This window comes from Xenopus laevis, chromosome 3S, assembly GCF_017654675.1.
Source record: "Xenopus laevis strain J_2021 chromosome 3S, Xenopus_laevis_v10.1, whole genome shotgun sequence".
NCBI classification, from domain to species: Eukaryota; Metazoa; Chordata; class Amphibia; order Anura; family Pipidae; genus Xenopus; species Xenopus laevis.
In genome coordinates, this window is record NC_054376.1 from 86,802,225 (window position 1) to 86,825,722 (window position 23,498).

Below are 23,498 nucleotides of genomic sequence, written 5' to 3' on the forward strand. Positions count from 1 at the left end.
TGACACTCACATGCTCAGTGGGCTCTGATGATAGTATGTATTAATGAGCACAACTTCCGCTTTTTTGCTATAGGGCAGTAAACATGGTTTATACAAGTCATTTATTCTGTATTACGCACGTTTCGTCGCCTTCAGTCTACCACAATGAACCTGAAGGTTTTCACAGGGCAATGTAAACACAAGTCATAGACAGTTAAATATTCTACATACTATTAACATTTTTTTTAATGTTTTAAAGTACTTGTATACATTTATCTTGTAAGGAGTTGACTGATCTATTGTCATGAATGATGTGTGTGTGGTAAACGATATCAGAAACGAAGGAGTTAACACGCTGACAGATCAAACAGCCGCACACGCGTAATTTGCCCCGCCCTCGCAGAAGCGCGCGCTAACAGTACCCCGGCCGGCGCGCGTTGTCTTGGAAACGTAAAGGAGGGGGTGAGCAGCTGTACGTGGTGACGCTTTCTGTTCTATATGAGCGCGAGCGGCGGGTTCTCCCCTCCTTCTTGTTTTTTGCCGCCATCCAAAAGGGGCGCTTCCTTCTTCCTCTCGGCTCCGGGCACTGTGCGGCTGCCCAGGTTACTCCGGCCTGTCCATCACCGGTAAGAGCGGGCTGTTTGGTAGTGGAAGGCAGACACGAATACTTGTATATATGTGTAACATAATGGCTCGCTCGCATATTAACTGCGCATCTTACCGGCTCCGTTATACGTTAAATACTGTAGAGCTCATCTATAAGAGGAGGGAGGGGGGAAGAAACACGTGTTTACGCCCGAGCCAATACAAGTGCGGAGATTTCAGGCAGACTGTCATAAGTGTCTGTGGGGCTGCGGTCGCCATAGCGGTTCCTCACATGCGTGTCTGAGGCACCCGGCAGTAGAGATGCGCACGCTTTGCGATGTGAGAGCTCGCGGAACGTTTTGTTCTGATTGCCCAGTAGGAAGCGCCATTATCGCGCGGCGCAGCAACAGGCACCAAGTGTGGCCGTGTGTTTAGCGCAATCTAATGCGCAGTAATAGCGTGACTACTACCTCTCGGAAAATGGCATGACACTGGCTATATGTCTGTCTTGTCAACTGCGTCTTTTACACGTGTGGCCTCCAGGGTGTGCCAGGATGACCCTACAGACTGACTCGCCTGGGGTTTAGCTTATAGTTTCTCTGCGTGTCATGCTGTGGCTTGCATCGACCTCTGCTGACGACTCCAGTAGTGTATGGGTTAATAGCACTCCTCCTGCGCTGCCCCGCTACACGTAATAAGGTTCCGGGACTAGGGAGAGTTCGGCAGTTTCCGGTACCTGATGTGATGCGAGACGGGAGGTTGCGGCACCACGTGGTGAGCGGCCTAAGTGAGTCCGGGATTGGCTGACACTGCTGAGCCCCGTGGCGTCTCTTTACTACACTGATTAGAATCGCATTGCGGGGAAGTTAATGGGCTCCTTGGTGGCCAGAATCTAATTGAACGAATGAGATCTACTGTATGTGTTCTGATTGTTTCCTATCCAAAGGTTATCTGCCCCATATGTGGGCTAGTTCTGCTTTGGCTTTTAACTAAAAACCGGTAAAGGACATCTACCAATAGATAATACCACATGCTTGGGACTGATATCAGTCAACTTAGGCACTGACACAATGTTCAGTATACCTAATAACTCTATCCAGGTGTCCCATATTCCAGTGTATAACTCCATCTGGTTATCCAACTGGTATTTTACATAGTTAAATTGGGTTGAAAAAAGACAGTCCATCAAATTCAACCTCTCCAAATGAAAACCCAGCATCCATACATACACCCCTCCCTACTTTCACATAAATTCTATATACCCATATCTATACTAACTATACAGTTTAGTATCACAATAGCCTTTGATATTATGTCTGTTCAAAAAATCATCCAAGTCATTCTTAAAGGCATTAACTGAATGGTATTGTTCTTTTCTGTGTATTTTCTTTACTTTTACAAATCAAAAGTTTGTGTATTTCATGTGTGGACCCAGACAATATTTCTTTTTCCGATGTGGTCCAGAGAAGCCAAAAGGTTGGACACCCCTGATGATTGACTGGGCCCCACTGTATCTCACAAACAGAGCACATTTAGTCGTATGCCCAAGCCTAACATAATGTGTGGCACACTTCAGTGCATGCACATTTGTGAAAAGTAATTACCAGTCTAAAGCTGGCCATATATATATGAGGAATTGTTCAGTGTAAAAATAACAACTGGGTAAATAGACTGTGTGCAAAATAAAAAATGTTTCTAATATAGTTAGTTAGGCAAAAATGTATTGTATAAAGGCTGGAGTGATTTGATGTATAACATGTCAGTCAGAACACTACTTCCTGCTTTTCAGCTCTCTTGGTTTACACTGACAGGTTACCCTGGTTACCAGTAGGTACCAATCAGAGTTGAGGGGGGGGCACATGGGTCATATCTGTTGCTTTTGAATTTGAGCTGAATGCTGAGGATCAATTACAAACTCACTGAGCAGAAATGTACCATGTGGCCCCCCTTCAAGTCGCTGACTAGCTCAGAGTTATAGAGATGAAAAGCAGGACTACTTAGACATCAGTCACTCCAGCCTTTATATATTACATTTTTGACTAACTAACTATATTAGAAACATTTTTTATTTTGCACAGCCTATCTATTTACACAGTTTTTATTTTCACACTGAACTGTTCCTTTAAAGATTGGTTTGTTTGGCAAGGCCACAAAATGTGCTGGTCCCCCCCATATGCCCATTTTGATATGGGTGATATCAAACACTATCAGAATGACAGGAGCGCAGGCAACTGAGACAAGGAATACATCCGTGAGGTGATGTGGACCATGCCCCTATAGGTTTTCTAAGCCTGATTGAAGTCTGGCTAATTTTGGCCAGATATCAAACAAGCAGACCCTTAAGGTGGCCATAGACTTAAAGTCGCCAAACGAGCGGATCTTTCCCCGATATGCCACTAAACTGCGGGGGTAATTCGGCCGTATGGCCAAACGATCGAATAACGATGCGCCAAGCGGGCTCCGACGGGTCGTTGGGTAGAAATCCAACCTTCCTGATCGATATCGTGGCCAGATATCAATCGGGATGACCCGTCGGAAGCCCCCATACACGGGCAGATAAGCTGTCAAATCGGTCCAAACGACCGATATCGGCAGCTTTATCTGCCCCTGTATGGCCACTTATAGGGGGTCCTTATACCTGGACAGATAAACTGCTGACTGTGAAGGTGGCTAAATGTCAGAGTACCTCTCAAAAGCCAATATCGGGTCTTTCTGTGAAAAACAGATCTAAAGCAAAAAAAACGGTTCTAATGTAAGATAAATTCGATTCTCTACCTGTACAACAGCTTGGAGATAGTTCTGCAACTTCACAGCTCACTATAAAATAACCCATATGACAATTAAAGAGTTGTTCCCCTTTATATTTACTTTAGTATGGTGTAAGAGTGCTAGTGTGAGTCCGTGGAAAAGGCCAGAAAGCAGAAGGTTAAAAACATTTCCAAAGATTTTCCAGTATCTCCTCTTCATCTTTTCTGCTGATTCACTGCACATGCTCTGTGTTGCTGTCTGTTACCTAAGCTTAGGGACCCACTCAATATACAGTACACATAGAATATAAATGTCGCAATATAAGGCTGATTAGAAAGTAATAAAGATAACTGAAGCATCAGCTTATAATACAAGCCAACCTCATTTTTTGGTTTCTATGGAAGATGGCCTTTCTGTAATTCAGAGGTCTCTGGATAACCGGTTCCCAGTTAACTAATCCAGTACTTGTACTTTACACAAAAATTGCACAGTATATTCCTATGGGTGTCTTTACATAACTTTACAGAGTAGTATTACCCTTTTCCCTTGCGAGTCTGTACCTTATTTAATAACCTAGTCTTATTCTGTCCCTAGCTGCTGCTGACTGGCTTTACTTCCTACAGCCAGGTTTATTAACCCCATTGTATCAACCAAAAATATATTTGCTTTTAATCTATAAGTAACCTGCATGTTTTAAATCCTTATATTTATCTCTCAAATCTAATCGAACACTTGGGGACCCATTTACTAAGTTCGAGTGAAGGAATAGAGGAAAAAAACGTCGAATTTCTAAGTGTTTTTTTGGCTACTTCGACCATCGAATGGGCTACTTCGACCTTCGACTTCGAGTTGAACGATTCGAACTAAAAATCGTTCAACTATTCGACCATTTTATAGTCGAAGTACTGTCTTTTTAAGAAAAAACTTTGACCCCCTAGTTCGCCACCTAAAAGCTACCGAAGTCAATGTTAGCCTATGGGGAAGGTCCCCATAGGCTTTGAAAAAACGAAACGGCTACATGCAGCAGTGGAGAGTGAAACAGACACCCATCCTTCTACAATGTAGCAAGCCAACCAGTTCAGGCTATGGTGGTTACAATGTCATAAAATATAACTTTTAATTAAAATTTTTAAAACACGCTTGACCGACAACACCAACTAATAAACTCGCAGCGTATGAAACTACGCCGTGCGGGACCGTGTCCCTAAAAAACACGCAATTAATATTTAGTCTGCTCCCAATAATCCTTTTGTTTGTCCCCATAGGCTTTCCAAGTTTTTTCTGATCGAAGGATAATCCTTCGATCGATGGATTAAAATCCTTCGAATGGTTTTCCAAGGATTTAATTGTTCGAACGAATTGCGCAAAATCCTTCGACTTCGATATTCAAAGTCAAAGGATTTTAATTCGCCAGTTGAATATCCAGGGTTAATTAACCCTTGATATTCAACCCTGAATACATCTGCCCCTTGGTGTGCCCGGATGACTCCTTTTGAATTGCTTCAGTTGATCTGCAGACAGATACATCTGCAGACAGATACAATTGCATTTAATAACCTCCTGCAGTTCAATTCAAACACATAAAATAAAATTGGACCCCAATGCAGGACAATGTAGCTCACTACTTTGTCAGATACCATTGGCAAGTACTTTGTAAACAATCTTTCAGCCAGCGCTCCATCCAGGTACAATAGCACAGCCAAGGCACACTAGTCTGGAAAGTAAAATTGTGGCACTGTATCAACAGAATTGGCAAAGTCTACTGCAACATGATCAGTCTGTCATAACAACGAGCTGAAAACATATGCCATGCAAGAAGACATAAATCTTGAATGTGATCTTTTAATCCTTCAAATACCCTATTGCAGATGAGAGCTGCATGTACATCTATTATTGGCTGGTTGAAGAGTTAAAAAAGAAAAGAAAATCTTAATAGATGAGCAGTTCTTGGTGCCTATACATTGCTTAATTGTAGGTTACAGAGCAACAGATAAAAACTTTAAATGCTACTGGTAGTACCAACATATCATGTTGACGTGAGAAAGTTTTGAGTCGCATACAAATATCCTACAAATATTGGTGCCAAAGGTAAAGAGTTTCCTGCTCAATAAACTAAAATATAGGGTTAGAAAACTGTTGTCTGGCTAAGGGTACTGTGTAGGGTAGTTAAAGGAACAGTACCAGCAAAAAAGGGTATTGTAATAAAACTAATGTACTGCTGCCTTGCACTGGTAAAACTGTTTTAATCAGAACCATAGTTGTGTTTATGAAGCAAACACTAGTTTTACCAGTGCAGGTCAACAATACATTACTTTTTTTGGTGTTGCTGTTCCTTTAATGAAACTCGCAAAGTTTGCTACTGTGCTAGTAACCTATTGCGGTCAATCAGCAGGTAACATTTCCTAGTCACTGGTTTAAAGGAAAACACTTTGTTCACTGCAACTGGAAACATTTGTACCGTTTATGTATATGGATGCGTGTGCTTTGCACTGAAGCATAACTGAATCTTACACAAGTGTCTGAGGTTGAAAGCTTCAATTCTCACCGAGCTCTAACGACTTGTCATTGTCAATGTTTCCAGCATGATTATGTTTTCCCACTGAATGTTTGTTATATGTATCTAATCTTTTGAGCCTTTCTTAGTAATATTTTTCACAAATTATTTAGCACTTGTATTGACTAGTAATCCAGTAGTGTTAAACCTAGACTTTCTCCTCCCAGACCCATTGCATAGTTGGTTAGAATGGGTGTCGGGATTTGCATTGGCATAGTATAGCAAGGGTAGTGCCCACATTTGGCAATGAATTTACTAAATTCTAAATGGAAATGATGAACGATTTGTAAATTCAGGCATTCCCTGAACGTATAAAGATCCTATAGGTGATGGAAGAATTCAAGATTAAGTGCAGTTAACAGAGGGTGGGGATCAAATTGGCACCCACAAGGTGATGTCTTTTCTTACACTGTGTGTGTTTGTGAAAATTATTTTTATTTTTTATCCCCCATAGGCCCAACTGAGGTCTTCTGATATGTTGTCAAATTTTCTATTAGCTGGTGTTATCCATTAAAGTATTACCATTGTATCTTTTAGTGCTGTAGGCCTGGAACCGTAAAAAAAACATTGCAAATCACTAACTTGTGCCCATTATGTTTTGTGTTAATCCTTATTGACAACGGGGTCTGGTTTCAGAATAGTGACTTTCCAACTTTTTCTGTTTATATCCTATTCCTTGTATCTGAGGCAGGGGTCCTGTGCACTTTGTGCATGGTATGGGTGTTCCCCACTAGAATGAAGGAGGAATTACACTCTTCATCATATTACAAGTTAATTTAAAGGTGACCAACCCCTAAGTCTGATGTTTGCTAAATGAAATGGGGCAAGAATTTTAAATTTTTTGTACAGGGCCAATGGTTTACTTAGCACTTTACAAAAATTGATTATTCGCGTCAGTTCTAGAATTGGTGAAGTTGTCAATTTATGCCAGAATAAAGTACCACTGCATAGAATGGCAGAGATGACTTAAAAACTGATATTAGACAGGACTGTAAGCTTTGTTTTTAGAAGTTTGAATCTTTAAACAGGCCTGTTTTCTTCTGTTCTCTTCGATTTAATACAAACGTAAGTGCTCCCCTCAGAAAAATCTGGTATTTCATGTGTTCTAAACAAAGCTGTCAAATTCATCCTATAGAAAAGTTTATCCCCCATATGTCCTAAATGGCACGTTTGCCTAGGTGCCGTAACCCATAGCAACCAATAAGATGTTTGTTTTTAAACATGTGACCAGGATATTCTACACGCTGATTGGTTGATATGGGTTACTGCTCCTGGGCAAACTTAGTGCCTTTAATTACATAACCCCCTATATCTATTTAAACATTTAATGGCAAGATTTTATATTTTGTATTAAAATGGTTTCTCTTTTTAAAGGTGCTGAACATAATGGCTACCATAGATAAGTAAGTGCTCATTTTCAATTTAATTTCGAATTGTGGCTAATTTTGCAGATGTACAAATGAAAAGATACAAATATCTAATTGTAGGAAATATTGTGTTCTGTCGAATTGGCTTTTATGTGTTCTTCTGCACTGGGGGACACACATTAAAGTGGTGGTTCACCTCATGTTATAGAATGGCCTATTCTAAGCAACTTTTCAGTTGGTTCATTTTTTTCTATAGTTTTATTTGCCTTTTACTTCTGACTCTTTACAGCTTGCAAATGGGGGGTCACTGACCCCTTATAAAAAACACATGCTCTGTAAGGCTACCAATGTATTGTTATTGCTACTTTTTATTACTCATTCTATCTAGGTCCTCTCCTATTCATATTCCTGTTATTCAAATTTGTGCATGGTTGCTAGGGACCCTGGCAACCAGTTTTCTGAAACTGCAAACTGGAGCTGCTTAAAAAGCTAAATAACTCCAACCACAAATCATAAATAAGAACCAATTCCAAATTCTCAGAATATCACTCTCTACTACATACTTGGTTATATCAAAGGTGTACAACCCCTTTTAAGTATTTTCAATTGTCCCTGAACCTCAAATTCTGAACCAAGTGTAGGTGAAAAACAGCATTCAGTTTCCCAGCTGCCCCAGTCATGTGACTCTGATAAACTTCAGTCATTCTTTACTGCTGGACTGTTGCAGTGATCCCCCCCGCCCAGCAGCCTTACAACTGAACAATGGGAAGGTAACCTTATAGCAGTTCCCTAACACAAGATAACAGCTGCCTGGTAGATCTGAGAACAGAACTCCATAGTAAAATCCAGAGCCCTCAGACACATTCCGTTACATTGTGTAGGAGTAACGACTGCCAGAAAGTAGTTCCATCCTAAAGTGCTGGCTTTTTCTGAAAGCACATGACCAGGCAAAATAACCTGAGATGGCTGCCTACACACCAATATTACAAATAAATAAATACACTTGCTGGTCCAGGAACTACATTTTATATTGTGTGAATTATATGCAGTGTAAACAGTGTAATTTAGAAATAAAAACATCATAAAAATCATGACAGAATCCCTTTAACAAGTCTGTTCTCAGCAACCGAATGCAGTAAAAAGTTGAAAGGAATTAACCCTGAGTGTAAGGGCCTTTTGGAAGCACATCATACAAATTGGGACTATGGATGATTCAGCAATTCTTTTTGGAATAACTCACTGGATGCATATGTTAAAGTATGCTTTTCTGATCTGTGCTTAGTTTCAAACCTATTGGTCAATGACTACTTTGATCTTGCATAGATGATCGAGAAACCTAGAATGAAGTCACTCAGTTACTTGACTGTATCATAGATTTTATTATCTTTGGCAGGTTAACTGTTACAAACTGTAAGTAAAAAGAAAAACTTCCATTCCAGCACTCCTAATGGAATACATTTGTTATATTTATAGTAAAGAGCAGACAGAACTTGACCAGCAAGATATGGAAGATGTTGAAGATGTAGAAGAGGAAGAAACGGGGGAAGATGCAAACAGCAAAGGTAACAATTGAAACTGTTTCTCTTCCTAATAATTATGGCAATGCAATTAAATTGGCGTTTCATCTTCTCTGTGTGTGTGATCATATATTATAAATAAATTGTTTGTGAATCTCTAGCTAGGCAACTGACTGCCCAAATGATGCAGAATCCTCAGGTTTTAGCTGCTCTGCAAGAAAGGCTGGATGACCTAGTGGGGACACCTACAGGATACATTGAAAGGTACTTTTTGTAATGTAAATTTTACATTTTGGTGGTTTAGTGTAAAAGATTTTGCTATGAATGTTCTTATCTTATTCTCTTCAGCTTACCCAAAGTAGTGAAAAGGAGAGTGAATGCACTTAAAAATCTTCAAGTAAAATGTGCACAGATAGAAGCAAAATTCTATGAAGAAGTCCATGAATTGGAGAGGAAGTATGCAGCCCTCTATCAACCCCTTTTTGACAAGGTAAATCATATTTAATATATTTAATAGGGATGCACGGAATCCACTATTTGGGATTCGGCCGAATCCTTGGTGAAAGATTCGGCTGAACCGAATCCTAATTTGCATATGCATATTAAGGTCAGGAAAGGAAAATGTGAAAATACTTTTGTGACGAAAAGTCAAGTGATTTCCCTACCCGCCCCAAATTTACATATGCAAATTAGGTTTTGGCCAGCACAAGGATTCTGCTGAATCCAAATCCCAAACCGAATCCTGGATTCGGTGCATCTCTAATATTTAAAAATAACTTAAAATTCGTTCAATAGTTTTTTTACTTTTTCTGATGCACACTTTTTTTCAAACTCTAGAGAAGCGATATAATAAATGCTACATATGAACCTACAGAAGAAGAATGTGAATGGAAAGTAGAAGAGGAGGATATTTCTGTAAGTGTTTCTAAAATAGCTATATTTGCAGTGTTTCCAAAAAGTCTTTTAAAGTATTGAAAATATAATGTACTATTGTGCTGCACTGGTAAAATTGGGGTTTCTTCTTCAGAAAGACTACAATAGTTTATATAAACGAGCTGCTGTGCACCCATGGAGGCAGCCATTCAAAGTTAGAAAACACTTGGGTTACACAATAGATGAACCCTATTGTATACTACAGAGCTTGTTATTTACTGTGTAGCTTTGAAAGGCTGCCCCCATGGCTACACAGCACATTATATAAACTCTAGTTTTGTTTCTGAAGCAAACAGTCGTTTTACTAGTGCTGCCAACGTAAAATGTTATTATAAATTTCATTTTTTGATGTTGCTCTTCCTTTAACTAAGATACAAATCTTGCCTTAAAGGGGACCAGTCGCCCAAAATATTAAAAATCTTATTTTATTTTAGGCAAGCAAAATGAACTTTATTGAACACTAAATGAATTAATCTGGCTTCCTTCAGTCTGGGAATTCAATATTATAGCAGGCAGCAGCCATTTTGTGGACACTATTATTAAGGCAAGCCTTGCATCATCTCAGAATTGTTTGTGCACCAGAATGGGGGACCTGATGACCATCCCCATGCCCTGGCTACACAATTAAATGGCGAAGAGAATGTGGGAAATGTGTGGAGAGCAGTGACATCTAGGAAGTGCTGAACGGAAAGTGAAAGTAATTGTCTGCTCCGCCTCTATACCTAAGGCATAGAGGAGGGGCAGACAATATTTGATTGACAGCTGAGATTTTTAAATGCGTTTACAACTGCTGTGAATGCTTTAATAAATAGAAATTAAGATTTCATGTTTAATTTGAAAAGGACTTATTATACAGATTTTTGTGCCTGGGTGACAGGGTCCACTTTAAAATTGCAGTAAAACCGTGCCAACAGTAATATGTATATAAACTTTGATTTCACCACATCAAACCCCAAGTCTAAAGAAGAAGTCTCTGTACAGTCTCAAAGCATCCCAACAGCTGATCAACTTGCTCATTACTAAAAGAACTACTTCAGCAGAATGTCTCGCTCTTGCAACCCACTTAGAAAACATGATCCCCCCCCCATTTGTCAGTCAATTAATCTGCTCTAGCAGATTTCACTTTAGTTTTTTATGAAGAGCAAATTACTTTTATTTATTTTTTTTTAAATGAAATCTGAATGTTAGTTCCCTAGGTGCCCTCAGTAATGTGACTTGTGCTTTGATAAATGTCGGTCACCCTCAAACAGCCTGTCAACAGAACTTTTTATTACTGAGCCTTCTATTCCGGCCCTCTTCTATTCATATTCCAGTCCAATGCATGGTTGCTAGGGTTATTTGGACCCTAGTTACCAGATTGGTTAGGATGCAAATTGAAGAGCTGCTGAATAAAAAGCTAACTAACTGAAACCTTCAGTAAAAAAAATAAAATAAAAAAAAATGCAAATTGTCTCAGAATATCACTCTACATCATACTAAGTTATCTCAAAGGTGAGCAACCCCTTTACGTTTAATGTAGAAAGTATGTAAACAATTGAGATATTAAACTGTTCTTTCAAGGGGGACCTCAAGGAAAAAGCCAAACTCGAAGAGGAGAAAAAAGATGAAGAAAAGGAGGATCCCAAAGGAATACCTGAATTCTGGTTAACCGTATTTAAGAATGTTGATCTCCTTAGCGATATGCTTCAGGTAAGAGCTGGTTACTTTCATATCAACCTTATTTAAAAGATTTTTATCTAATTTTAAAGTGTGTATGCATGTACTTCTGTTGTAAATAACATATTGCAAGGAATTCCATAACCATATGCAAGCACAAGGTCAGACCTTTAATAGAAGTCTGTTTTTAACACACACCCCTTTTGCATAGACTTTGTAGATGAGATCATCTTGGGGCGTTGCATGCAAGATCTACACACAGTTGGGGGATGCCTAGAGCAATTTGAAATCCTTTAGCTTTATTTAGGATCATTGTGGGAGCCATCCCTGCTTCTGCATTTCATGTTGGCATCCAGAACTTACTAATATTTAGTGTAATAGTGTACATGTAGAGGAGAAAGTATTTCCTCTTCCACTGGCTACCACACAACACGTTTAATGGTCCACCCACACATTTAATAGCTGGCATGTTTTTTGCCCCTCCTCAAATACTGTTAAGATTTGCTTGAAATCATATGGGGGTTTCCCTTTGCCTTTCTGACCACATACAACCAGTTGTCTCTTGGCCTTCCCCTTATTTGTGGGAATCAGTCGGCTTAATTTTTAGATTCTTACTCAGTTGCTTAGATGTTATAGTTAAGTGACAGCCCGACATTTGGGGCATCACATTTTATTAATGTCTGCAGTTATCAACCAGGGACAACTCCTAATTGCTATTGAGGAATTGGGTCAAGCTGAAAGTGTCCAAACTTTGCTCATGGCATATTTACTATTTTCTTTGTTTATATTGTTAAACTCAGTGTAACTGTGAATTAACAATTACAATTTTTTTTTTCTACGATGGGTGCATTACACTAATCCCAGTTTTTTGTTTTTTTTTGTTTTAATTATCATGGTCTTCTCCCCTAAAGGAACATGATGAACCAATTCTAAAACATTTGAAAGACATAAAAGTAAAGTTTTCAGATGCTGGGCAGCCAATGGTAAGTAATGATGTTAAATGAATAATAAGCCTAAAAAGAGACTAGCCACATCTAATGGGCATTTACTCATACTGACTACACATTGATTTGACACTTTCAAAAATGTGTTTGAAACTCATTTTTAAAAAAATTGAATTTTTTTCTGGTTTAATTTCAACCATACATGCCCAGTAGGTCGAGCAGTATGTCTAAGGGTTCTGTTTCATCAGGGTATCCTGCAGTACTGCTGGCTATCTAAGCCAAAAACATACTCTGCTTTGTGTGTGGTTAATCAGGGCAGTGAAAAGCTTTCCTTCGTTTCTGCTGTTTCAACAGTTTCTCCACAAATCGAGCTGGGCAGTATGGCTGGCTTCTTGCCCACTCACCTGCATGTCAGAGCACACATGTGTGGAGATTGGGGAGGCAAGTGCCTGGCTAGGGGAAGGGCAGAATGAAGCGCTACATGCCCTGCATCCCTCCCCTACTGTTGTGGCATGTTTATTATCTGCCTACCCCTAGTTTTGGTCCTGTCCACAAAAGAATGCGGCTGTGTACGGCCTAGTGTTATCGGTCTTCTGTGCAGGCTACATTGGCCGGTTACTCTGAAGGGTGGCTAACTGTGGCTTGTACAGGTTAAACGCAGGTTTCACACACGTAGCTGAAAACTGAGCGGATTGCACACTCTTTTGATCAAATAACACTAAAGATTTATAAGTAGGGGAAAAAAAATGGATTCCTCCCCCTCCTATAATACTGCCATTCTGGACAAAGTTATCCATCTTTAATATTGAACATAAATAATGCAATAAAATTTCAATTCCGGTCTGGTTTAAAAAGGCGAAGTGACTATCTGCACGTGTGTGTGCGTTCCAATGTTTTTTAAAAATCGGAAGTTACTTTTCTCTGCTTTACCAATAATTTTCAGCCTGCCTTTTCCCTCCTCGTTCCTGACGCATTTAGGTTTGTGGAGAGGGTGTGTGTTTATCTCCTCCGCTTAATTTATTTCTCGAAGAGCTGCGAGCAATGAAGGCAGCAGACAGATCACCCATAAATCTGTCAGGACCAAAGAAAAACCCTGGACAAATTCCATACTTTCATACTCTTACTCCTCACAGTTCTTAGGAAAATAAATCCTGCTATTCAAAAGTTGAGAACAAGGCTCAGCAAGTAACTTTGGCTATTAAAAAAGCCAGCTAGCAGGACATTGGAGCGCACATGTAAGTGCAGGTCGCCATATCACCTTTTTTTAAGTGCGATTTTATAAAAATATAACTTTCTCCAGGATGGCAATATTATTGGAGGAATTCATTGTTTACTTATACATTTAGTTACTTGTCCTTTAACACCTACTGGCTGGTACTCTTGCTTTTGCAAGTTTTCTGTACAATATAATGAAAGGTGGCATTGGTCAACGTTGGCACTATTCAGCTGGCACAGAGACCATCCGTCTTAACAGAAGCATTCTCATTAATAAAAAATATATTTTCACAAATACAGAAAAATAATAAACGCTAACGCTAAAAAAAACAACCCATTTAATCTGGCTTCTGACGTCCTGCACACTGAATCCCCAGATAAATGTTTACTTAGTCAGTGGCTAATATTGTATGCAGTTTTACTTTTCTTGTACTTATTGACATGGCTGTCTGCAGTAAGCAGTTTATTATATGGGAGCATCTAAGACTTCCCTTGTGCACTTATTTATTTTTTCTCTCCCTAAATGAAGGTTTGTGTCCTATTGCTAAGGTTTCATAGTGTTCCTTTAAACAGGATAAGTCAGGCTTTTATTTTAAAATCCCCTATTTACCCTAAACAACCCCCCAGAATAACATAACCTTACTCTGTGTATTGTGACTTCTCGCATAAGTTGTCCTCCAACTATGAAGATCTGAGGTACCTATTGCTCATGCCTGATTTCCATTGGAGCATGCCCAGTAGGCACCTTTTTGAGGTCTTCATAGTTGGAGGGTGGAACTTCATGCTAAACAAGGAAGTAGCTAAAGCTGCTATTCGGAGAAATGAAAAGTTAATGGAGGAAGACGGTTGTTATCCTGGGGACTGTTTAGACTAATGTGTACTTTTTGTTCTTGTGAAAGAGGTCTGCTGGGATGTTGTATATTGAACTGCTTAAAATTGACAAATAGGTCAGGTGGGATATATCGTACAGAGCTCACATCTAGTTGCGCAAACTGCGGACCCAAGTGTGGGGGGGGGGCAGCTCGGGCAGAGCAAAGGGAGAGGCAAGGCAAGTTATTTGTGTCACGTTAAAACAAACCAAATGAGTAATATTTATTCAGTAATGAAAGGTCAGAATAACTGTTCATGCTGAATGTATACCTTTTATATTTATGCAGCTCGGTATGTAGATATATATTTGTTTTTTGTCGTCCCCGTCCCCCCCGCAGAGTTTTACATTAGAATTTTACTTTGAACCAAATGAATTCTTTACAAATGAAGTTTTGACAAAGACATACAAAATGAGGTCAGAGCCTGATGAGTCAGACCCTTTCTCTTTCGATGGACCTGAAATTATGGGATGCACTGGGTAAGTGTACATATGTTTAAGTGTTCTCCATACATTTGAGAATGTGGGTTTTTAGGTAAACATTCAAAATGGTACGTCATTATCATATATGTTGCATAGAGTAGATTAAATGAGGTAGATATTACAATAACATATTGACATATGAAGCCAGTATTAGTGAGAAAGTATAAGCATTAAAGATGCAGGTATTATGTGTCAAAACTGCAGGTAAATTGACTGAAAAATCTGGCAGGTGCAAATCACACCAGTGGCCTCATGATTAATAATCGGAAAAACTTGTTTAATCATTCAGGAACATTTAACAAAGGTGCATGGTTGCATCTTATATCAGCAGTAAACGGTCCATTTATACTTTTGAACCTTTTAATAAATGAAGTACACAAGATTGATATACATTAACCTTTTTTATGTATGCTTAAGAGGGGGTCTAGTATAAAAAATGTAAACTTGCAGTTGACAGTTAATTTTCTATTTTTATGCGTATTTTCATTTTTGGATTTTTAATACCAGGCTGTGCATAGCCAGTTAGTGTTGCTGACACTCTTAGCCTTCATCTATTCTTGGGAGGTAAAAATCCCTATACTGAACTTGCGTTCGGTCAATAAGAATCGTACAGAGGAAGTCAGTGGCATGTGGATGGCTTAAATATAAAGTTGTAAAAGATTTTAAGCTTCCTCAGTGATCAGTCTGTAATTTACATCAATGTGCCCCTAGCGCCTAACTTGCACGTGTACATTGGGAGTTGGGTCACCAGAGGGAGCCAGTCAGTCAGATCCAGGAAGCAGAATGCTGGTTAAAGTCTGGGTCATGTTTTTGGTATGCCTTAGCAGACTCAAGGGCTTCTACAGTAGGCTAGCCATATTGAATACAGGGGCTCTGATTACTGTCTGAACACAAAGGCTTCAAACCTAACTTATGGTTGGTCAACGTGGTGACAACTGATTAGTATCAGTTAAATTAAAGATATATTCTTATGGATGATGTAATCCTTTTCGTTATTATGTCTGGTTCCACTTCAGAGTAAAGGCCCCGCCAGTGCACTGTATGAATAAAAGAAATCACTGAAGCAATATCTTGGTTATCCAGAGTCCTATGTTATTGTATCAGTTAAATTACTTTGATAATTATATAGTTTTTGGGCTGGGCCCAGTTTGCAATTTCAAGCTGATCTGGTCTACTGGTCTGGTTTGTAGCATGTAAGTGACTTGCCGTAACTTTATTTTTTCAGTGCATGTTTCAACTTATTGTTTAACATTTTGGTTTTAGGTGCTTGATTGACTGGAAGAAAGGAAAGAATGTCACTTTAAAAACCATAAAAAAGAAGCAAAAGCATAAGGGTCGTGGAACCGTAAGGACTGTTACAAAAACTGTTCCCAATGACTCCTTTTTCAACTTCTTCACTCCACCTGAAGGTAAAAAGCATGTCGGCTCTAAATAGATGGTACTGTAAGCTCCAGTAAAACTGACCACACACAATTTAGATCTGCTTTTATATCAAGGTCACCTATTGCGTTGATCGATGCCTGATTTGACCATATACGTTCTAGGCTTAATTGAGCTGTTCGCATTGTTTAACCCCTGGGCCAACAATAGGGTCAGAATCTCCTGCCGGACAGGATTTTTGGCTAGATATCTAATCTGTGGGGTGACATAAATGGACAAATAAGCTGTAAGCCAGGGGTCCCCAGCCTTTTTATTACCCATGAGCCACATTGAGATCTGAGCAACACAAGCATGCATAAAGTTCCTGGGGGTGCCAAATAAGATTATGATTGGCTCTTGGTAACTTCTAGGTGGACTGGCAGCCTACTGGAGACTCTGGTAGTACAAATGGTTTGTGTGCAATCAAAACATGCCTCCAAGTCAGGAATTCAAAAATAACCACCTGCTTTGAGGCCACTGAGAGCAAAATCCAATTGGGTTGAGAACGGAGGGTGGTGTTTTCTGTGAAGGCTGTGAACTCTTAAATGCAATTAATGGGCTCCCTAATGGGCAGACAAGTGGTGCCAAATCAGAATCTGACAGCTGTCAAGATAAGGGATTGAGTTGAGCATTTGTAATTTATCTACTGTGGATTTTTTTTAACCTTAACTTTTTTTTTTTTTTTTTCTTCTCCCTGAACTTCATATCTTTAGTACCTGAAAATGGTGAGCTGGTAAGTTAAATCTTAGATATCCTGTCAAATGACTTGTATTATTGGCAATACTTTCCTTGTTAGCTAGCCTGCTTATTATAATACTAAAAGTAGTGTTTGCCATTCACAGTCAATCTTCCCTTTAACTGTAAGAGCATACGTATGTTGTAAGCAAAATGTTACTTCCCTGTTGAACTATAGATCAGGTAAAATCCTGACCGTTCACGGTTAAGTTGCTAAAATGGCTGCTGCAGAATAGATTTTGTAGAGATGACCTCTTCCACTAACGCATAAGCACAAGCATTTGACTGTCCAAACTTTAGTTCAAGGGACAGAATCTTTAGAATTATGTAGGCAAACTATTTAGTATATAGTTATCTAATACATAACCCCATTCAATTGTTTTTATCCTTGCTTGGTTCAAACATGCCTCCAATACTTTCCACCTAATTTCTTGCTGTCATTACAGGATGATGATGCGGAAGCCATCCTCACTGCAGACTTTGAAATTGGACACTTCCTGCGTGAGCGTATAATTCCTAGATCAGTGCTGTACTTCACTGGTGAAGCAATTGAAGATGACGATGATGATGTAAGCAACTAAAAATCTGCTCTCCCACCAATCCGTGTTGTGCATTTTGTAGGCTCTAAAGTTCATATAAATGCTTACATCATACATTCTTCACCCACCAGATAAGTGAATAATAGTTGGCTGTTCCGATATATATTTTTTATATTCACCACCACCGGTTTGCGCTCCGTTTCAATATGACCTTAATTGGTTGGCAAGCGGTATGTTCAGCACAAGCCTAATTGTCGTAAAGGACCAGTAACCTCAAAAAGTGAAAAATTATTGGTTTCAAAAAGCAAAAACTTTTAACGTCCAGGTTCTGCAGAAGAGGCTGGTAAAATTGCCCTCTGTATAATGAGCTTCCCCTTGTCTCAAAAGATGCATCACTGGATTTGTTTATACAGAGTCCATGGTGTCTTTTTGTTATGGGCAAATTCCCTATAGAAATTGAGCAAGCCTGTGTGGAAACAATACAATATTTTTTATTAAAAGAATAGGCAGAATACAATTTTCAACACCAGTTCCATTTCTTATTCCTTATTGGCAAAGGTGTATATACGGTCACCCCTTTAAAACTGAACGACTCTTAGCTGTATCCTGTAATATTCATGTTCAATTTCTTTCGAAGGCCACATTTAATATATCATTCTACATGTGCATGTTTCTTATAAAGGATGTTGCATTATTCTTTGCTCTTTATTTTCTCCTCCATTCTAGTATGATGAAGAAGGCGAAGAAGCAGATGATGAGGTAATTATCCAATGAACAAATTAAATGGAACCACAACCTCTATTATCGATATACTGCTGTAAGTATATCTTACTCCCACTTCGTTTAAATGCTTCTCCCATAATTACACTTACAAAATGCTTTACAGCAGTTTCTAAAGGGGCAGATGGGCAACAAAAACCCTGCATTTCTCTGTGCACTCTGAAGTGGGAGAAGTTAGCTTTTGTAGTGGAGGAGCTTTGGAAATCAGGATCTTTAGCAGTGGCTGCAGTTTAAATGTTCAGTCTTGCCCTGAAGTAAAGCAAAAGCTATTGCAAGGAACTAAAATGCAAATGCTGAAAAAATGCTTAATTGTTGAAACTCATCCACTACAAAGCTGACTTCTAGTTTAGCATATGCAGGCTCTGTTGTCCTTTAAAAAAAAAATTATAGCCAAGCATTTTGGTAAGTGTATTTCTTGGTGAAACGGGGGAGAAAGGTATACCTACAACAATTTAGAGGTAGATTACTTAAATGTTGTTACTGTCCCTTTAACTTGAAAATCGTTCCAGAGTTTCTAGGTTAGGGATCTGAGAACAATCTTTTTTTTTTCTACTTGGTCTGCTGCTGGCTAAGAGATGGCAGTGAGTGGCACGGTCTTGGCTCTAAAAGAATCAGCCCTGCTTTACAGAACTTATTTCAAACCTTTTTTTTTTTTTTTTTTTTTTTTTTTTAATTTCTGTCCTTGTTCAAGCAGTTTGTAAACAAATTTCTGTTGCATATTCAAATTATCAAAAATTGCATAGTTTCAATTTGGGAACTTGCCTATAGATACACTGCCACAAATCTTGGAACTGGGGATTCACTCAACGGAATTTAAAAAACCTTTGTCTCTATTCTATCTACAGTTACTGAAAGCAGGGAGTAGCAGCCTCGACCGCTTGAGGGTTAAATGGCAAAGGGACATTCCCCAGATTACAGAGGAGAATTGGGTAGATGTTCTTGACACAACATTTGCCGGGATTATCAGTAGTAGGGATAGGATGACTCAGTTAAATTACTTGCACAGAGTATATATCACTCCCCACAGACTTCATAAGTTTAAACCCGACCAGATCCCAAACTGTCCTAGATGTAATTATAGTCCTGCAGACTTTATGCACATGGTGTGGGGCTGTCCAGTAGTGCATGTCTATTGGGAAAAGGTGGTGCAGATGATCCGCACAAGAACAGAAATTGTTCTACCACTGGACCCTATGGTGCTAATACTCAACCAGATGGGGGAGCTACCCCAAAATAGAGCGCACCAGACATTGATGTCAATTCTTTGTATGTATGCGAAAAAACTGATAGCCATGCACTGGAAGTCTCCAACAGGGCCTACTCTGCAAATGTGGGAGCACCACATTGAAAAGTGTATTCCATTATATAAACTGTCATATATTAAGAGGTTGTCCTGAAAAATTTCAAAAAGTCTGGGATCTCTGGATGGATGAGGATCCTGAGGTGGAGCCTGCTTAGAGAATTTGCGGTTTTTCCGGGCTGCCCATAGGAGTTTGCAGGACTCGCTTGGCTGGACGTTTTCGGAGGGTGGAGGGGGAAAATCAAGCAGGTTAGGTCCTTACAACTCATCCTGATATGTTCTTAATAACGCTGTACCCTAGGATATGTATGGGAGGGGGATGAAGGAAGACACCATGGGAGTTTCTTTTTGAATATATTTGTTTTATTTTATTTTGTTACAATGCAATAAAGACAAACTGTGTTACAGACTATGTACAAACAAAAACAATTGTGATGTCACATGCTTACTATGTACACCAGCATTTGTTTGTTCAATAAAAGAAATGTTAAAAAAAAAAAAAAAATTGCATAGTTATGCAAAATAATCTGTCAATTTAAAGCCCATGATTTTAAGGGGAATATTTATCAAGAATCGAACTTGAGTTGTGTGAGGGGTTTTCTACCTCGGATAAACTCAAATTTCAAATGTTTGGGTATTTATGAAAAAATCAAATCCAAAAACTCAAATGAAAAAACGTTGCATCACGTAATGTCCCAATTTTTTTTTCCAAATGTTTTTTTCTTAAATACTAGACGATGATAAAAAAAATTTGAATTTGTTTGTTTGCAAAAATATTTGAATTGACATGGGGCTCGACATTTTGTCAATTTCCCAGCTGCCCCTGGTTATGTGACTTGTGTCTGCAGTTTAGGAGAGAAATGGCTTTCTGGCAGGCTGCTGTTTTTCCTTCTCAATGTAACTGTGTCTCGGTGGGACATGGGTTTTTACTACTGAGTGTTGTTCTTAGATCTACTAGGCAGCTGTTATCTTGTGTTAAGGAGCTGTTATCTGGTTACCTTCCCATTGTTCTTTTGTTTGGCTGCTGGGGGGGGAAAGGGAGGGGGTGATATCACTCCAACTTGCAGTACAGCAGTAAAGAGTGAAGTTTATCAGAGCACAAGTCACATGACCAGGGGCCGCTGGGAAATTGACAATATGTCTAGCCCCATGTCAGATTTCAAAATTGAATATAAAAAAATCTGTTTGCTCTTTTGAGAAATGGATTTCAGTGCAAAATTCTGCTGGAGCAGCACTATTAACTGATTCATTTTGAAACCTTTTTTCCCATGACAGTATCCCTTTAAGTGTATTTATGAAATCCCTGGTTCCATTCATTTTCAAGCCATTTATGTAATGACTGTTCATTACTTTTGTTTTTTGTGTTTGTTTATTTATTTTTTTGAGGAAATTTGAAACAGACCATGACTTTTAATGGCTGCCTATAAGGCTGGTGGACTGTGATGCAGCTTGATTCTAGGTTTAACTAGTAGTGGCCTGTACTTTTAACCTATTGCAAAGCTACAGCACTTCTATATTGGTTGGCTTTTTGCAGGAAGGAGAAGAGGAAGCCGATGAAGACAATGATCCAGATTATGAACCCAAGGTGAGACTTACAAAGCAAATGAATAGTGGATGTGCTTAGTGATTTATAATTGCCACCTGAAGCATGTTTTTTTGCAAGGATTTATCTTAAGACTAATGCATTTAATTGCATTTTTTTTGCATGTGTACTTACATTTTCCCTACTAGGTTTAATTGGTGCCTGTAGAGTACTTTCCCTCGGTATGTAAAGCTTGCCATCAAGCTAATCTTTTTGTACATTGTGTTCTACCTCACCCAGTACTAATTTTGCTTGTCACATTGCATGTTGTGTAGCAGTTAATTTTCATATTTTGTAGCTGTGTTAATGCAAGCATAACTTTTAAAAAGAATATTACGAAAGCGCTGTTCACATTTTTTTTTTTTCCAGTTCAGGTGGTATTCAGCTAGCAAATATGAAAACTATTCCCCCCCTTTTTTTTTATTTCAATAAATATTGAAGTTATAGCTTCCTCATATGCCCCTGGAGCAGCTCTAGGTGGGGAGGCACAGTTTTTGTTAACTGTTCTAATTTGATAATATGATCCTAATCCCCCAATTTTCAGCAGCCGTTACAATTGTGTAAATAACGGTCTCGCAGATAATGTTGACAAATGTAACCGTTTAGAGAGGAACGTGAAAGTTTTATCCTCTGGTGCATCTAAAAACCACCTAAACTAGAAACCGTGGTTAGCAGTTGATCAAGCTCTCTAACAATATTTTTAATTAAATCTTCTAGAAAAGGTTTTTTTTAACTGTAAAACTTGCTGGATTAATGTAGTTTAAGTGTTTTTTTTTTTTTATTTATTTTTTATACTTAAAGATTTTAGTTAGGCTGTAGGAGAAGTGGGATATGCTTTGTGGTAGTTTTCATTCACCAAAACATTGCACAAGGTGGTGTACAGCTGGAAATAAGGAGAAGCTACCTATAAAAGTGCTCCTGTCATGTCTTGTGTTAACAGGGAATTGTGAATGGTTGTAACTGGAGTGAAGCTTTAACATTCTTTTCCTTAACCATTTAGTATTATGGAGATTGCATATATTAGGTGACAACTGTCTCCTAAAGTAAAAAAATTAGGTAGCAAAAACTAAAGCGTAATGGTTGTGTTTTTTGTTTGCAGAAAGGTCAAAACCCAGCAGAGTGCAAGCAACAATGAAACAGTGTGTACGTGGCCTTGAGGATTACCTGCACTGTAATAAAACTCAAACTATTAGTTACTTACAGCCTTATGTTTTGTATCTTCTTGGTAGAATAAAGTAAAACAATTTTTGTTAAAAAAAATAAAAAAAACATTTAAAACCTGTTAAAATAGATCATTCAACCTAGTATTTTAATGTTTTTTCCTGCCAGATATATCTATATGATGCAGAAATTCTTTACAAGCATGTTCTTCACTTGCTTCATACTTTTGGTTCTTGTGAAGTCTCTCTCCATGTAGATATTAGACTGCAGCTGTGAAGACTCTCCAAACTGTTATAACAAGTACTTGTCTGGGAAAAAATATCCTTTCCTACAGAACCAAAGTTTTATTATTTTTTTTTTTTTTTTAACCTTGTAGTTTAAGACAGGATTCAGTCTGCTTACAATAGCTGTGCCTTCATTACTTTGTTCTAGAAATGCAGTTATTACATTGGAAACAGTAAATTAAAATGCAACTAAACCTGGCAATGAATTTCCATTCAGACCACCTCCATTGATCCTGTCTGCTTGTTTATGCTATGGGTTTTTGTATTTCGTAACTGTGATTACAAAGGAAACATCTGATTGGTCTACATAAGGTTGTTTAACTCTGGGGAGTGAATAAAACCTAGTATTTTCAGAAATGTCTGGATTTTTTTTCTCCATGCCTTGCAAATTGATTTAGTGGCTGTGAGAAACAATTTGACTTTTTTTTTTTTTTTCTGAAAGTTACTTGTGCTTTAAGGCCCCGGGCATAAGTTTCTACATCTTTATACCAAACTGCAAATTCCTGCAAAAAAAGCGGACTATTTGTAAAATTAAACCTTCACTGTGCTGTTTGCGAAAGACAAAAATTGTCAATGCTTGGTTTAACTCGCACTATGGCAGCTGCAGTGAATAACAAGCCATCATTTGTACACAAAATGGAGAAAGATTGCCAGCTCCAGTCTTCCCTTTAGAAAATCATTTACAGGTGTTTGTAACCATACATTGGCCAAAATATGTAAGCTCACATGCCACATCAAGGCACCTTGTGAGTCATACACAGGCTATTGGCATACTAAGTCTAGACAGTATATTTAAAGTGGACCCGTCACCCAGACATAAAAATCAGTATAATTAAAGTCCTTCTTAAA

At 38.6% G+C, this 23,498-nt stretch overlaps 1 protein-coding gene across 4 annotated transcripts; it reads left to right on the top strand.

Annotated features, from left to right (window-relative positions):
• Positions 1-448: 448 nt before the first annotated feature.
• nap1l1.S (nucleosome assembly protein 1 like 1 S homeolog) lies at positions 449-23,006 on the top strand. Of its 4 annotated transcripts, NM_001088541.1 has the most exon segments (16): positions 528-605; positions 7,241-7,269; positions 8,707-8,795; positions 8,912-9,014; positions 9,099-9,173; positions 9,175-9,240; positions 9,588-9,665; positions 11,244-11,372; positions 12,251-12,322; positions 14,707-14,846; positions 16,113-16,258; positions 16,982-17,001; positions 17,450-17,572; positions 18,269-18,301; positions 21,157-21,207; positions 22,304-22,464. In NM_001088541.1, coding segments are annotated over 12 exon segments (915 nt in total). In that variant the 5' UTR covers positions 528-605; positions 7,241-7,269; positions 8,707-8,795; positions 8,912-9,014; positions 9,099-9,152; the 3' UTR covers positions 22,340-22,464.
• The last annotated feature ends 492 nt before the right edge of the window (positions 23,007-23,498 follow it).